This window comes from Salvelinus alpinus, chromosome 17 (genome assembly GCF_045679555.1).
Source record: "Salvelinus alpinus chromosome 17, SLU_Salpinus.1, whole genome shotgun sequence".
NCBI lineage: Eukaryota > Metazoa > Chordata > Actinopteri > Salmoniformes > Salmonidae > Salvelinus > Salvelinus alpinus.
Genome location: NC_092102.1, coordinates 34,870,639 through 34,885,837, shown reverse-complemented (window position 1 = coordinate 34,885,837; position 15,199 = coordinate 34,870,639). Strand labels below are relative to the sequence as shown.

General features: G+C 42.4%; 1 protein-coding gene across 1 annotated transcript in view; it reads left to right on the top strand.

Annotated features, from left to right (window-relative positions):
* Nucleotides 1-15,199, top strand: part of LOC139542833 (plexin-D1-like) — a 138,357-nt gene that overhangs the window by 113,296 nt on the left and 9,862 nt on the right. The window contains exons 22-33 of the mRNA XM_071348710.1: nt 1,156-1,268; nt 2,760-2,864; nt 4,619-4,749; nt 5,318-5,516; nt 5,731-5,877; nt 6,414-6,570; nt 9,152-9,255; nt 10,048-10,111; nt 11,290-11,324; nt 12,129-12,233; nt 12,826-12,989; nt 13,099-13,246. Of these exons, the coding sequence (XP_071204811.1) occupies nt 1,156-1,268; nt 2,760-2,864; nt 4,619-4,749; nt 5,318-5,516; nt 5,731-5,877; nt 6,414-6,570; nt 9,152-9,255; nt 10,048-10,111; nt 11,290-11,324; nt 12,129-12,233; nt 12,826-12,989; nt 13,099-13,246 (1,472 nt within the window). The remainder of the gene's footprint in view (nt 1-1,155; nt 1,269-2,759; nt 2,865-4,618; nt 4,750-5,317; nt 5,517-5,730; nt 5,878-6,413; nt 6,571-9,151; nt 9,256-10,047; nt 10,112-11,289; nt 11,325-12,128; nt 12,234-12,825; nt 12,990-13,098; nt 13,247-15,199) is intronic.

The window sequence follows — 15,199 nt, the reverse complement described above, 5'->3', positions numbered from 1 at the left end:
TTTACAGCAATTACAGCTGCAAGTCTCTTGGGGTATGTCTTTATAAGCTTGGCACATCTAACCACTGGGATATTTGCCCAAGCAATATCTGCCCAAGCGATGGCTTTTTTTCTGGCCACTCTTCTGTAAAGCCCAGCTCTGTGGAGTGTACAGCTTAAAAAGTGGTCCTATGGACAGATACTCCTATCTCCGCTGTGGAGCTTTGCAGCTCCTTCAGGGTTATCTTTGGTCTCTTTGTTGCTTCTCTGATTAATGCCCTCCTTGCCTGGTCCGTGAGTTTTGGTGGGCGGCCCTCTCTTGGCAGATTTGTTGTAGTGCGATATTCTTTCCATTTTTTTATAATGGATTAAATGGTGCTCCGTGGGATGTTCAAAGTTTCTGATATTTTTTTATAACCCAACTCTAAATCTGTACTTCTCCACAACTTTGTCCCTGACCTGTTTGGAGAGCTCCTTGGTCTTCATGGTGCCGCTTGCTTGGTGGTGCCCCTTGCTTAGTGGTGTTGCAGACTCTGAGGCCTTTCAGAACAGGTGTATATATACTGAGATCATGTGACAGATCATGTGACACTTAGATTGCCCACAGGTGGACTTTATTTAACTAATTATGTGACTTCTGAAGGTAATTGGTTGCACCAGATCTTATATAGGGGCTTCATAGCAAAGGGGGTGAATATATATACACACACCACTTTTACATTTTTTTTTTCTTAGAATTTTTTGAAATAAGTAATGTTTTTCATTTCACTTCACCAATTTGGACTATTTTGTGTATGTCCATTACATGAAATCCAAATAAAAATCTATTTATATTACAAGTTGTAATGCAACAAAATAAGAAAACCGCCAAAGGGGATGAATACTTTTGCAAGGCACTGTATCTAAGTGTTTACTGTGTTGTAATGTCAACCTATTGCATATCTGCTTTCACTGGACATCAGTTTTAGAAAACTATCACAAATTAACAGCACACCACGGAAGTGTTAATTATCACTTAGCAGCGGTTATGGAGCAGAAAGTGGTGCTCTCGAAAACCATTTTTACATGGTTTTGGGCCTATGTTCAGGGATGAGACTGAGAGTTGTCTTAGGTGTTCTAAACTGTATGTAACTTAATGTCCTGTGAATGTCCTGTGATTCGTCTGTTGTCCTTCCAGGCTTTGCAGAGCTACAGACAGACATGACAGACCTGACCAAGGAGCTGAACCGCAGCCAGGGAATCCCCTTCCTGGAGTACAAACAGTTTGTCACACGCACATTCTTCCCCAAGGTGAGTCAGTTAATCACACACACACCTCTTCTTCCCCCAAGGTGGGTATCACCTTACTACAACCATTAGAGGGAGATTTTCCATCAGAATATTTTTTACAGTTTACATTGAAAAGGTCTTCATGTATCCAAGTTATTACCGTCCCAAAACTTGACAAGCATGGTGTGGTTTAAGTCCCTTAAGAAGAACATATATTCGTTACAGGTTAAAAAAATATTCTCCTCTCTGATGTGCTATCCATCCTGTTGGACAGGTGTAGATTTTTTTGTTTCCAGACAGACAGAGATACAGACAGACATAACAGTGTGTTTGGTATTCTAACACTGGTATTCAACAACATTCTAACACATGAAGTTTCAAACCACAAGCATGACGTTTCCAGCCAGGTTACCCATGATACAAGTCAGTATTCGGCGTTCATCCATGTCTGAGGACGTCAGGAGTTGAAGTGGAGATCAGCCACTAGGGGCAACAGTGAGCACTGTTACCTTCAAGTAGATTTAGGTTTTGCTAGGGTGTTGTGGGAGGCGATGGCGGATAAGCATAAGCACCTGCCTCTGATTCCAAAGGTTGCAAGTTCAAATGAAGTGATCAACCCAAACTTTAACCCTTACCTTAAGCATTCGGCATTGATGCCTTAACTTAAACATTTGGAGGAGTTAATGGCTAAACCTAACCTTAAACTCTTCGAAATTTGACTTTTGAGAAACATGCATGAACGTCTAATTCTGATGTGAGAGCTAGTTGGAAGTTTCAAGGACAAGGAACAATGCTGGGCACTCGCACAAAAAACTTACCCCACACAGAGCTACACACACATCGGCACACACTTGTGAACCCACCCACACACTTTCGTTCGCATGCACATTATTTTGTACAACCATCCGTACTCAAACACAGCCATGCACATACAGTATCAGCACAGACTCCTGCAAACACCCAAACAGTCTATTGTACGCACACACACTCGTTCACAGATAGAACTGCATAAGTTTGTCAAGGTGGACAGTGTGTTTTTTAGATGTGAAGGAAATGAGAGCTGGTATACTGTTGAAAAGCTGCTATGATGGAACATAGTAACTTATGTTGTTACTTCACTACTCACACACACAGTCACACACACACACACACACACTCACACATACACTGATGCAGGATAAACACTTGCGTCGTTACCTCAGTAGGTTACTGTCTCCACTCAGGTTTACAGAGACCAAAAACATACAGCAACACAATACTGTTCAATCAACTGCCACAAGACAAGGGCAAACCACAGTCTCAACCCTCTATCCCATTGACACACACTGAAACACACACATACACACACTCACACTGAGTGTGTGTATTTGTGTGTGGGACAGCTCATTTAATTATTTGACTCTGTTGGCTCTGACTATGAGAGCAATGGTCGATGTGTCCGGCCCTTTCTCTGTTTGTCTCTAAATATGTTTCGTGATGTAATGGTTCTGTCTCTCTGTATGTTTACCTCAGATGTGTTCGGACTATGAGAGGAGTCTGGTCCAGCCCGTCTATGAGAACGACGCCCTCGGTCCACGAGCCCTCCCTGAGACACACCCCCTTCTGCAAGACTGGCAGGTATAGAGTTAACCCCCTGAAGTGTTCCATTATCCATTCTGCTCTCCTCTACCTGGAGCGCCTCCATTCTATTCCTCTACCTCCTCGTTCCTTTGATTCACAACTGGGTCACACTGAAGATGATTAAGTCTCCACGGTGAGGCTGTTGATTAGGAGTAACTATAGAAGGAAAGCACAACCATGTGTATGTGCTTGCGTGCGTGCCTTAATGAGTGTGTGTGTGCATGGGTGGGTGTGTGCGTGCGTGCGTGTATGTGTCTAACTGTGCAGACGTGTGTATGCATTGCATTCTAATGCCCATTCACCAGCTGCCAGTCCATATGATTCAGAGAGTTTTTACGTTGTCAAATACTATCCCAGCCCACCCAAACACTGGCAGGTTGTTGACACACTTCCCACCGTCTCCATGATGATGATGGCACAGCACTCATTCTACCATAACCATGCCAACGGCCGTGTGTGTGTGTGTGTGTGTGTGTGTGTGTGTGTGTGTGTGTGTGTGTGTGTGTGTGTGTGTGTGTGTGTGTGTGTGTGTGTGTGTGTGTGTGTGTGTGTGTGTGTGTGTGTGTGTGTGTGTGTGTGTGTGTGTGTGTGTGTGTGTGTGTGTGTGTGTGTGTGTGTGTGAGCTCTACTATTGCAACAATGCATGGTTTTGGGTCGACAGCCAGGGGAGCCTGTCTAAGGGTGATAAAGTGTTTCAGATCCTCACTATTTTCCAGGGAAGTGTTTTCCAGGTCACAGCGTCCAAATCTCACAGGCGGCCATTTATCTTAATGGACACCCCTGCTCTCCTTCTGTCACTGTGGAAACAGGAGCATATGGCTGCAGTCCAGAGGGAAGACTTCATCAGAGCACTGCTTAGGTGCACCGTTAGACAGGATACATCCGCATTAACTAGGCTAAGAGTGTTTAGAAGACAGTACTAGAAAGCACCTGGGGACTGTGATGATGTTATGAGAAAGCCGGTGAAAAGCTCTGAGGTGGAAAGCGATAATGAGTTTTAGTGGTCATACTCTGGTATGAGGTGGATTTATGAGGTGGATTTGGATTAGCGAGGAGCCTGATTGAACAGCGCCCGGTTTCCCTATAACGTGTTTTAACGATGCATCTTTCCTGCAACTGCCGAAAATGTAACATACGTTTCCCAAAACACCATGCAGAGAGAACGTGCGCTAAGTGCGTTGTTGAGGCATGTGCTGATACTGATAGGATCGAAAGAAAGGCAACGCTGCTGTTTGAATCAATTGCAAGGACATTGGCAACTTTGTATTTGTAGTCAACTTTGTTCTGAAGTTATCGGTGGTTCCAAAGAGGCGGATAAACAATGTGATTTTATGTTTAGCGGAAATCTTCTGTGTATAAAGTGCCGCGGTAGGGCAAAAAAGCATCTATCGATGTACTTAGCTGTTCGAGTGGCAGGCGTTAGATTATGAGGGTTTTCAAGGGCAACATTAATAACGATGGTTTTGGGAAACAGCTTGGAGATTTAACGATGAGCCTACAAAGTTTCTAACGATGACTTAGCCTTAAGATGCTTTTGGTAAACTGGGCCCTGATTGGTTCAATACACATAACTCTCTCTTTTCTCTCTCCTTTCCAACTTTCTCTCTCTCTTTCTCTGTCTCTCTCTCTCTCCGTCTCTCTCTCTCTCTCTCTTTCTCTGTCTCTCTCTCTCTCCGTCTCTCTCTCTCTCTCTCTCTATCCGTCTCTCTCTCTCTCTCTCTCTCTCTCTCTCCGTCTCTCTCTCTCTCCAGCCCTCTAACACAGCCAAGCCTAACATGGAGGAGGGAATCACTCTCTTCTCAACTCTTCTCAACAACAAGCACTTCCTGGTTACCTTTGTTCATGCACTGGAGCAACAGAAGGACTTTGCAATACGCGACAGGTAACCATGAAAACCATGACAACCATGTGTACTTCAAACCCAATGTACCGTGACTGTCTACTATACAACTGATTATGGTTTTGACTAGAAAGTATGCAGCTTTTGTCATATTTGAATTTTGTAGCATGTTAGGAGAACATATGCAGCAGGTTAGGATAATTCATGTAGCAGGTTAAAAGGATTAGGTTTAGGAAAAGGGTATCCTATACACTTGGGCGGCAGGTAGCCTAGTGGTTAGAAATCCCTGAGCTGACAAGGTAAAAATCTGTCGTTCTGCCCCTGAACAAGGCAGTTAACCCACTGTTCCTAGGCCGTCATTGAAAAAAATTATTTGTTCTTAACTGACTTGCCTAGTTAAATAAAGATTTTAAAAAATGAAGGGTTCTTTGTTATGAAAATCCCCCGTCTACCTTTACTGTTTCACCCCCTCCATCCTCTGGGACAACTCAGAACATATACATAACTCAGTGTATTCTCAGGTGTGGGGACTAAATCATGTTGTTTGAATCGTATATGTCTCTTTACTTTGTGCTCACACACATTTTTGTGTTGGTCTGTGTCCCCCCAGGTGTAGCCTGGCATCCCTGCTCACTATTGCCCTCCATGGTAAGCTGGAGTACTACACCAGCATTATGAAGGATCTGCTGGTGGATCTGATCGATGCCTCGGCCGCCAAGAACCCCAAGCTGATGCTGCGACGGACAGAATCTGTTGTGGAGAAGATGCTAACCAACTGGATGTCCATCTGCATGTACAGCTACCTCAAGGTGAGGGAGGGAGGGAGGCAGGGAGGGAGTTGTGAAAAGAGAGGGATTAGGACAATAGAACGTAATGTAATGACAATAGAACGAGACTCCCGTCAAAAAATGTTGTATCCAGTCATGAGTATTCCCTGTCCAGTTGGTTACAGTCTGGGCCTTTACTGACAAACAGTCTTAATGTTTATGTTACGTTATCAGCGTGTTACTGTGTTTTCTGCAGGAGACAGTGGGCGAGCCCTTCTTCCTGCTGCTTTGTGCCATCAGGCAGCAGATCAACAAGGGTTCTATAGATGCCATCACAGGGAAGGCCCGGTACACACTGAACGAGGAGTGGCTGCTCAGAGAGAACGTTGAGGCCAAGCCACAGGTCAGTCACCACACAACAACGCAGGTCATATACTGCCCACTGATTGGTTCACCTCTTGCTATGTGCATATATCATATGTCTATCGTATGATACAGTTTACAATATCTCAACTATGTGTAGCTTAATCACTCAACAGGAATAATGAACCAGCTTAATCACTCAACAGGAATAATGAACCAGCTTAATCACTCAACAGGAATAATGAACCAGCTTAATCACTCAACAGGAATAATGAACCAGCTTAATCACTCAACAGGAATAATGAACCAGCTTAATACCTCAACAGGAATAATGAACCAGCTTAATCACTCAACAGGAATAATGAACCAGCTTAATCACTCAACAGGAATAATGAACCAGCTTAATCACTCAACAGGAATAATGAACCAGCTTAATCAATCAACAGGAATAATGAACCAGCTTAATCACTCAACAGGAATAATCAACCAGCTTAATCAATCAACAGGAATAATCAACCATCTGAAGTAAAAGGTGACATTGTGACATTCACTGCCTCCCTCTCTCTGTGTGTCCAGAACATCAACGTGTCGTTCCAGGGATGTGGTATGGACTCTCTGGCCGTAAAGGTTGTGAACACAGACACCATCTGTCAGGTGAAGGAGAAGATTCTAGAGGCCTTCTATAAGAACCTGCCTTTCTCCCAGTGGCCCCGGGCAGAGGACGTAGACCTGGGTGAGAAAAGTTACTTTTATTTGTCCTTCAACTCCCCAGTTGTGGAAGTAATGCTATGCAAAGGAGCTATATGACCAATTATTACTTCGTAGCTCAACTAACATCAAATAAAATTAAATTGTATTCCTCACATTCCTCACACACAGTTTACAGCAGGTATAAAAGGTGCAGCGAAATACTTGTGTGCTAGCTCCCTCAACATTGCATACAATATCAATAACAAGTAAACTGATGTGTACACAATAGGATATACAGTATAGATAATGAACAATATGGTATACCGTATAGATAATGAACAATGGGGTATACAGTATAGATCATGAACAATAGGATATACAGTATAGATAATGAACAATAAGGTATACAGTGTAGATAATGAACAATAGGATATACAGTATAGATAATGAACACTAGGGTATACAGTATAGATAATGAACAATAGGGTATACAGTATAGATCATGAACAATATGATATACAGTATAGATAATGAACAATAGGGTATACAGTATAGATCATGAACAATATGATATACAGTATAGATAATGAACGATAGGGTATACAGGTATAGATAATGAACAATAGGGTATACAGTATAGATAATGAACAATATGGTATACCGTATAGATAATGAACAATAGGGTATACAGTATAGATAATGAACAATAGGGTATACAGTATAGATCATGAACAATATGATATACAGTATAGATAATGAACAATAGGATATACAGTATAGATCATGAACAATAGGGTATACAGTATAGATCATGAACAATAGAGTATACAGTATAGATCATGAACAATAGGGTATACAGTATAGATCATGAACAATAGGGTATACAGTATAGATAATGAACAATAGGGTATACCGTATAGATAATGAACAATGGGGTATACAGTATAGATCATGAACAATAGGATATACAGTATAGATAATGAACAATAGGGTATACAGTATAGATCATGAACAATATGATATACAGTATAGATAATGAACGATAGGGTATACAGGTATAGATAATGAACAATATGGTATACCGTATAGATAATGAACAATAGGGTATACAGTATAGATAATGAACAATATGATATACAGTATAGATAATGAACAATAGGGTATACAGTGTAGATCATGAACAATAGGATATACAGTATAGATAATGAACAATATGGTATACCGTATAGATAATGAACAATAGGGTATACAATATAGATAATGAACAATATGATATACAGTATAGATAATGAACAATAGGGTATACGGCAGTCTCATACCGAAAGAGAGACATAGCACATTCATTATATATCATATTGTTCATTATCTATACTGTATATCCTATTGTTCATTATCTATACTGTATATCATATTGTTCATTATCTATACTGTATATCTTATTGTTCATTATTGTTCATTATCTATCCCCCTCCTCCTCTCCTGCAGAGTGGTTTGCTTCTGGCAGGGTAGCCTAGTGGTTAGAGCGTTGGACTAGTAACCGAAAGGTTGCAAGTTCAAATCCCCGAGCTGACAAGGTACAAATCTGTCGTTCTGCCCCTGAACAGGCAGTTAACCCACTGTTCCTAGGCCGTCATTGAAAATAAGAATTTGTTCTTAACTGACTTGCCTAGTTAAATAAAGGTAAAATAAAATAAAATAAAAAATACAGTATAGATAATGAACAATAGGGTATACAGTATAGATAATGAACAATATGATATACAGTATAGATAATGAACAATAGGATATACAGTATAGATAATGAACAATATGATATACAGTATAGATAATGAACAATAGGATATACAGTATAGATAATGAACAATATGATATATAATGAATGTGCTATGTCAAGTATGACTGTATTTACAAACATAAAGTGCCTAGTGTCTTGGTCATGCAGTTAAATAAATAGTATATAATAGAACAGCTGTGTGTGTGTGTGTGTGTGTGTGTGTGTGTGTGTGTGTGTGTGTGTGTGTGTGTGTGTGTGTGTGTGTGTGTGTGTGTGTGTGTGTGTGTGTGTGTGTGTGTGTGTGTGTGTGTGTGTGTGTGTGTGTGTGTGTGTGTGTGTGTGTGTGTGTGTGTGTGTGTGTGTGTGTGTGTGTGTGTGTGTGTGTGTGTGTGTGTGTGTGTGTGTGTGTGTGTGTGTGGGGGGGGTTGGATGTGTGGAGAGTTGGTGCATCGGTGCAAAAGTCTCTAAGGTACAGATTGTCTCTGAGGTGAAAATAGTCTCTAAGGTACAGATTGTCTCTGAGGTGAAAATAGTCTCTAAGGTACAGATTGTCTCTGAGGTGAAAATAGTCTCTAAGGTACAGATTGTCTCTGAGGTGAAAATAGTCTCTAAGTTGCAGGGCAACAGATAGGGTTAGCTGTTCAGCAGTCTGATGACCTGGTGGTAGAAGCTGTCTCGGTTGGTCCAAGAGCTGATGCTCCGATAACATTTTCCAGATGGTAACAGAGTGAACGGTTCATTGCTCGGGTGACTCTAGTCCTTGACATGGAGCTAGTACAGTACAGTAGAAGGCTAAATGCATTTAAAACATTCATTACATGTATTGCCTCCCCCTCCTCCTCTCCTGCAGAGTGGTTTGCTTCTGGTAGTAACAGCAGGATCCTCCAAGACCTGGATAACACCTCTGTGATGGAGGATGGCAGGAAGAAACTCAACACAGTCACACATTACCAGGCAAGGATCTGCTCCCATCACACACACCCCATATGCTCTCACATGTGTGTTTGTGCATGCGTGTGTGTTTCTGTCACCCCGTGTGTGTGTGTGTGTGTGTGTGTGTGTGTGTGTGTGTGTGTGTGTGTGTGTGTGTGTGTGTGTGTGTGTGTGTGTGTGTGTGTGTGTGTGTGTGTGTGTGTGTGTGTGTGTGTGTGTGTGTGTGTGTGTGTGTGTGTGTGTGTGTGTGAAAGAGAGGTGAGGGTGAGAAGTCACTGTAAATGTTGACATCTTGACTGCTCAATGGGTGCCACATGATTTTGGGTGACTGTGTGTGTGTTAGTCTATGTGCAGTTTGTCTGTCTGATTGTCTGTGGGTATCTGTGTGTCTTTGCACTTTCTATTGTCTTGGTATGTTTGGTATGTGTCAGAGTATTTCGGTATGCCTGAGTGTATGTGTGTGTGTAAACAACTGGGCAGTGACCCCTAACATTTGCCCTGTTACCTGTGCTGTTAGGTGATTTGCTTAGTCAGTGCTGGGAAGGCAGTGAACTGTGAAGGCAGCGAGGCACAGCACGTACTAACAGTTTCAGTTCACTGGCAATGCTGTTCAATCCATTTCACTGTGTGTTGACTTTAATGAGCCCCCCGCCCCAAAACACACACGCACAAACACTCAAATTATCTCTCACACACACTCAAACTCTCTCTCTCACACACACATACACACACCCTGAGGCAGCGGTTAATGATCCAGTTCTTGTGCCCCACGTCTCTCACCCCTGACCCTGTGACCTCTGACCCCACCCCCAGATCCCAGAGGGGGCGTCATTCGCCATGAGCATGAAAGACAAGAGAGACAACACCCTGGGGAGAGGTAGGTCACACACACACACACACACTCTGTCACCTTGTCACACACCCTACATGCTTAGAAAACATACACACGTACTTTATTAAGATAAAACCGCATACACTCATCTCATCTTGAGCACATTAGACACATATATATACACACACACCAAACCACAGACATACATTCATTTCCAACAACAAACATGCTGTAGCCACATAAACACACTCTCACTTAATCATTCACACACACATACACACAAGCATGCACACACACACACACACACACACACACACACACACACACACACACACACACACACACACACACACACACACACACACACACACACACACACACACACACACACACACACACACACACACACACACACACACACACTGATACACAGGCACACACACACACACACAGTGGATTTAGACCTTTCATCAGCATGGTTGATATCAGTATCCATAAGCATGAACAGTTGACTCCTCTACTGGGCCGTCAACGTTCCGGTTCAGTTTGGGAGGGTATGCTCACCTCATCCAGAACAGGACTTCGGTTCTGACAGACTGCTCTGTCCATCCCAATGATTAGGGCCTCTCCTCTCATTCATACTGGGCCAGAGACAGGCTAAAGTGGTCCAAACTGGGCCAGCAGTTCAAAGGCCTGGCCTAATGGATTTGTAGTACACCTTGGCTAATGTAAAACACCTTTCCCCCTCTCTGTGATTAGCTAAGAGTGTCTGGACTGGGGCCGGGGCCTAAACCGGCCTGTCCTGCCAAGACTAGGCCTGGAGTAATGAGAGCACAGCCACTATTGGGCTGTGTTTGTGTGTGCGCGCACGTGCGTGTGCGTGTGCGTGTGTGTAAACCAGGGAGAGAGTGAACCTCTGGTCTGACGATGCGTGAGCATTATAAACTCATTACACTGGCTCCAGCACCAATCACAGACTCTATGTCTACCTCTCTCTGTTTTTTTTCAGCTTTTCTCTCTCATTCTTTCACTCATAATCTTTCTTTTTTTCCCTCGCTCTCTAATTACACTCTCTCTTTGATTTCCATAAACCTCTGTCTCTCTTCATGAGTGCTTCCTTTTTTTCTGTCTATTACTTGTCTCCCCTCCGATCTTCTTTCATTCTCTCTCTCACTCTCTCCTTCTCTCATTGTTTTGTTCTGTTTTTTTCTCTCCCTCTGCAGCCAAAGACTTGGACACAGAGAAATATGTCCATTTGGTAAGCACACGCACAAGCACACACACACACGGACAGAGAGCTTTCTCATTCACCTCTATTAACCCCATTCAGTCTGTCATCAGCCCCATTGGTCTCAGAGAGAACTCAGTTTAACGCAGACAGACACAGGGATAGCCTGAGCAATAAATCACTAACTACACACTTTCATAAGAGTGTGTGTGAGCGCATGCATGTAGGAAAAAACATGACAGCACTAATACCACATAAGCCATTGAAAAAACTCAGACTCAGATATGCTAACTTTCAGTTCGACAAAATGAGTTCTCTGGCATACATTTCACTGAGATAGCTTTAGTCATTTCTTGAGCAGTTGGTTGTTGATGTAGCACTTCATATTATGGTGTGCTGGCCTGGACTGGCTCAGTAGAGTGAAACCAACAGTGTCCTTTCTTTCTCCTCCACCTCCACACCCCTGTCCTAGCCCTGTCCTGTAGGAGCATGTTAGACACCTCATACTGGTTTACTGTACAGCAATCAGAGAAACTTCCAAAATGTCCCAACTTGCAGCATTTCATAAAGTGACATCATGTTAGTCAGACCTCATAAATCTCCACTGTGGTTCCTGGGTTGTGTTCAGTACTTAGAAGTGAGTGAAAACATTTTGAAATGGTAGAAGTATTAACTGAAACTTTCATACAAGAACACTTGTTTTCATTTCACCTCCCTGTCAAATGTTAGTCACACCTCCGTAGTAGATTCTCATTGAGATTTAGGTTATATCCCCACCATGCTGATTGGATGTTTTTGTACCCTGACCTCTAACCTCTGCTCCCGCCCTTCCAGGTCTTGCCTCATGATGAGCCGTTTGAGAATAAGAAGTCCCACAGACAGAGTCATCGTAAGAAGGTCCTCCCTGAGATCTACCTAACCCGCCTCCTCTCCACCAAGGTAAGCACACAACCCACAGTGTGGCAGCCATTTTGAATGAGCCACAGTGTACAACCAGAACAGTGACAGAAAGCAGTGCCAGCCTTTCCTGGATGCCCATCTGTTACTGCTTCAGCTAGCCAACTGCTTATCATGTCAATTGTGAGCATACTTAGAGAGATGGAGACCCACACAGATCCAAAATTGAGGCTTAAATGCAAAAATACAAGTTATTTATAAGATCATCATCATGATTCCCAAACTAGTACGATTGTGATCCTAAACAGTTTGGCATGACAGTCACAACTCAAGTAGTTGGCTAAAGCAGAGGCATCATTCCATCATCGTTGACAATCAATCCATCATCAGTTCTATTTACAGTGACATGTGGCGGCAGGTAGCCTAGTGATTAGAGCGTTAGACTTGTAACTGAAAGGTTGCAAGATCAAATCCCTGCGCTGACAAGGTGAAAAAATGGTTCCTAGACTGTCATTGAAAATAAGAATTTGTTCTTAACTGACTTGCCTTGTCAAATAAAAACATATAATTCCAGAATTCTAAACAATCCAAATCTGGTTCTGTGTCTGATCCCATCTGTGTTGTGGTTTCGTAGGGAACACTGCAGAAGTTCCTAGATGACTTGTTCCAGGCCATCCTCAGTATTCCTGCAGAGCGTCCGCCGCTGGCAATCAAATACTTCTTTGACTTCCTGGAGGAGCAGGCGGACAAGAGGGGCATCACCGACCCCGACACCCTGCACATCTGGAAGACCAACTGGTAGCTAGGGGAACAAGATGCATCTACTCATCAATGTAGCATGAGGCAGTACAGTATCCATAATGCAAGATGTTCCTGAAGCTTACATAATGTTGTCTCATCTCTACAGTTTACCTCTGCGTTTCTGGGTGAACATCCTGAAGAACCCTCAGTTTGTGTTTGACATTGAAAAGACGGACCACATGGACGCCTGTCTGTCTGTCATTGCCCAGGCCTTCATAGATGCCTGCTCCGTTTCAGACCTGCAGCTGGGCAAGGTGAGACACACACATTACACATGTATAAACAATTACTGTTAAGTGATCGCACTCAACACATTCACATGGTTACAAAGACACACTGTATTGCACATGAGACACACACACATTACAATCATTGTGGAAAACTCAGAAGTGAAATGGCAATGCTGAATAGTGAACCATCATATTTTTGTATAAAATATCTAATAATGAAAGAGAAGGATTGCTGTTTTGAATTTGGGAAAGGTGGAAAAATTATTGTTATCCATCAATAATGATAAGCCACCAGGTATAGACAACCATGATGGGACACTATTGAGAATCATAGCAGACTGTATTGCCACCCCTATTTGCTATATCTTTAACCAAAGCCTAAAAAACGTGGACGGAAGCTAATGTCATTCCACTGCCTAAAAATAGTCAAGCACCCTTTGCTGGTTCTAACAGCCACCCAATCAGTTTGCTGCCTTTTCTTAGTAAACTGATAGCTTTGTATTTGGTCAAACACAATTCTCTCTATTTTTCAGAGAACAAGTTAACTATTAACTTTCAGCATGCATATAGAGAAGGGTACTAAACTTGTATTGCACTGACTCAGATGACTGATGACTGGCTAAAAGAAATGGATAATAAGATCATAGTTGGAGCTGTATTGTTAGATTTCAGTGCAGACTTTGATGGGGCTCCCGAGTGGTGCAGCGGTCTAAGGCACTGCATCTCAGTGCTCGAGGCGTCACTACAGACCCTGGTTCAATACCAGGCTGTATCACAACCAGCCATGATTGGGAGTCCCATAGGGCGACGCACAATTGGGCCCAGCGCTGTTAGGGTTTGGCCGGGATAGGCCGTCATTGTAAATAAGAATTTGTTCTTAACTGACTTGCATAGTTAAATAAAGATCAAATGAAATGTTTAAATGTTATTGAAAAAACTCACTTGCTATGGCTTTAGATCACCTGCCATCACATGGTTGGAGAATTATTTGTCCAATAGAAGCTTCTCTAAGATGAAATATGTACAGTGTGGTGTCCCTCAGGGCAGTTGCCTTGGGCCGTTACGCTTCTCTATTTTTTTTTTTTTTTTACAATTGATTTGCCACTGGTCTTACGCGAAGCTACAGAATGACTATGTATGCAGATGATTCCATATTCTACATGTCAGCATCCAAAGCCAGTGAGCTTACTGAAATTCTAAATGAGGAGTTACAGTAAGTATCAGAATGGGTGATTAATAATAAATAGGTCTTAAATACATCTAATACTGAAAGCATTGTATTTGGTTCAAAACATTCTTTAAGACCTAAATCTCAACTGGAATTGTGCATAAAGTGTGTGACCATTGAGAAAGTTGACCAAACTAAACTCCTAGGTATAACATTGGATGGTCAATTATCATGGTCAAGTCATATTGACAAAGTTGTTGTGAAGATGGGGTAGGGGTTTGTCTGTTACAAAATGATGTTCTGTGTTTTTTACACAAAAATCAACTGTATTAGTTGTTCAGTCTCTGGTCTTGTCCCATCTTGATTATTGTCTGGTAATTTGGTCAAGTACAGCAAGGAAAGAGCTAGCAAAGCTACTGCTGGCTCAAAAAATAGCAGCACACCATACCCTTTTAATTGCACATACAGAACAAACATCAACATCGTGCAAGCCAGTCTTTCCTGGTTGAGGGTTGACGAGAGATTAGCAGCATCTCATTTAGTTTCAATGAGAAATAAACTCAGAGAAAAAAGAAACGTCCTCTCACTGTCAACTGCGTTTATTTTCAGCAAACTTAACGTGTAAATATTTGTATGAACATAACAAGATTCAACAACTGAGACATAAACTGAACAAGTTCCACAGATATGTGACTGTGGAATAAAGTGTCCCTGAACAAAGGGGGGGGGTCAAAATCAAAAGTAACAGTCAGTATCTGGTGTGGCCACCAGCTGCATTAAGTACTGCAGTGCATCTCCTCCTCATGGAC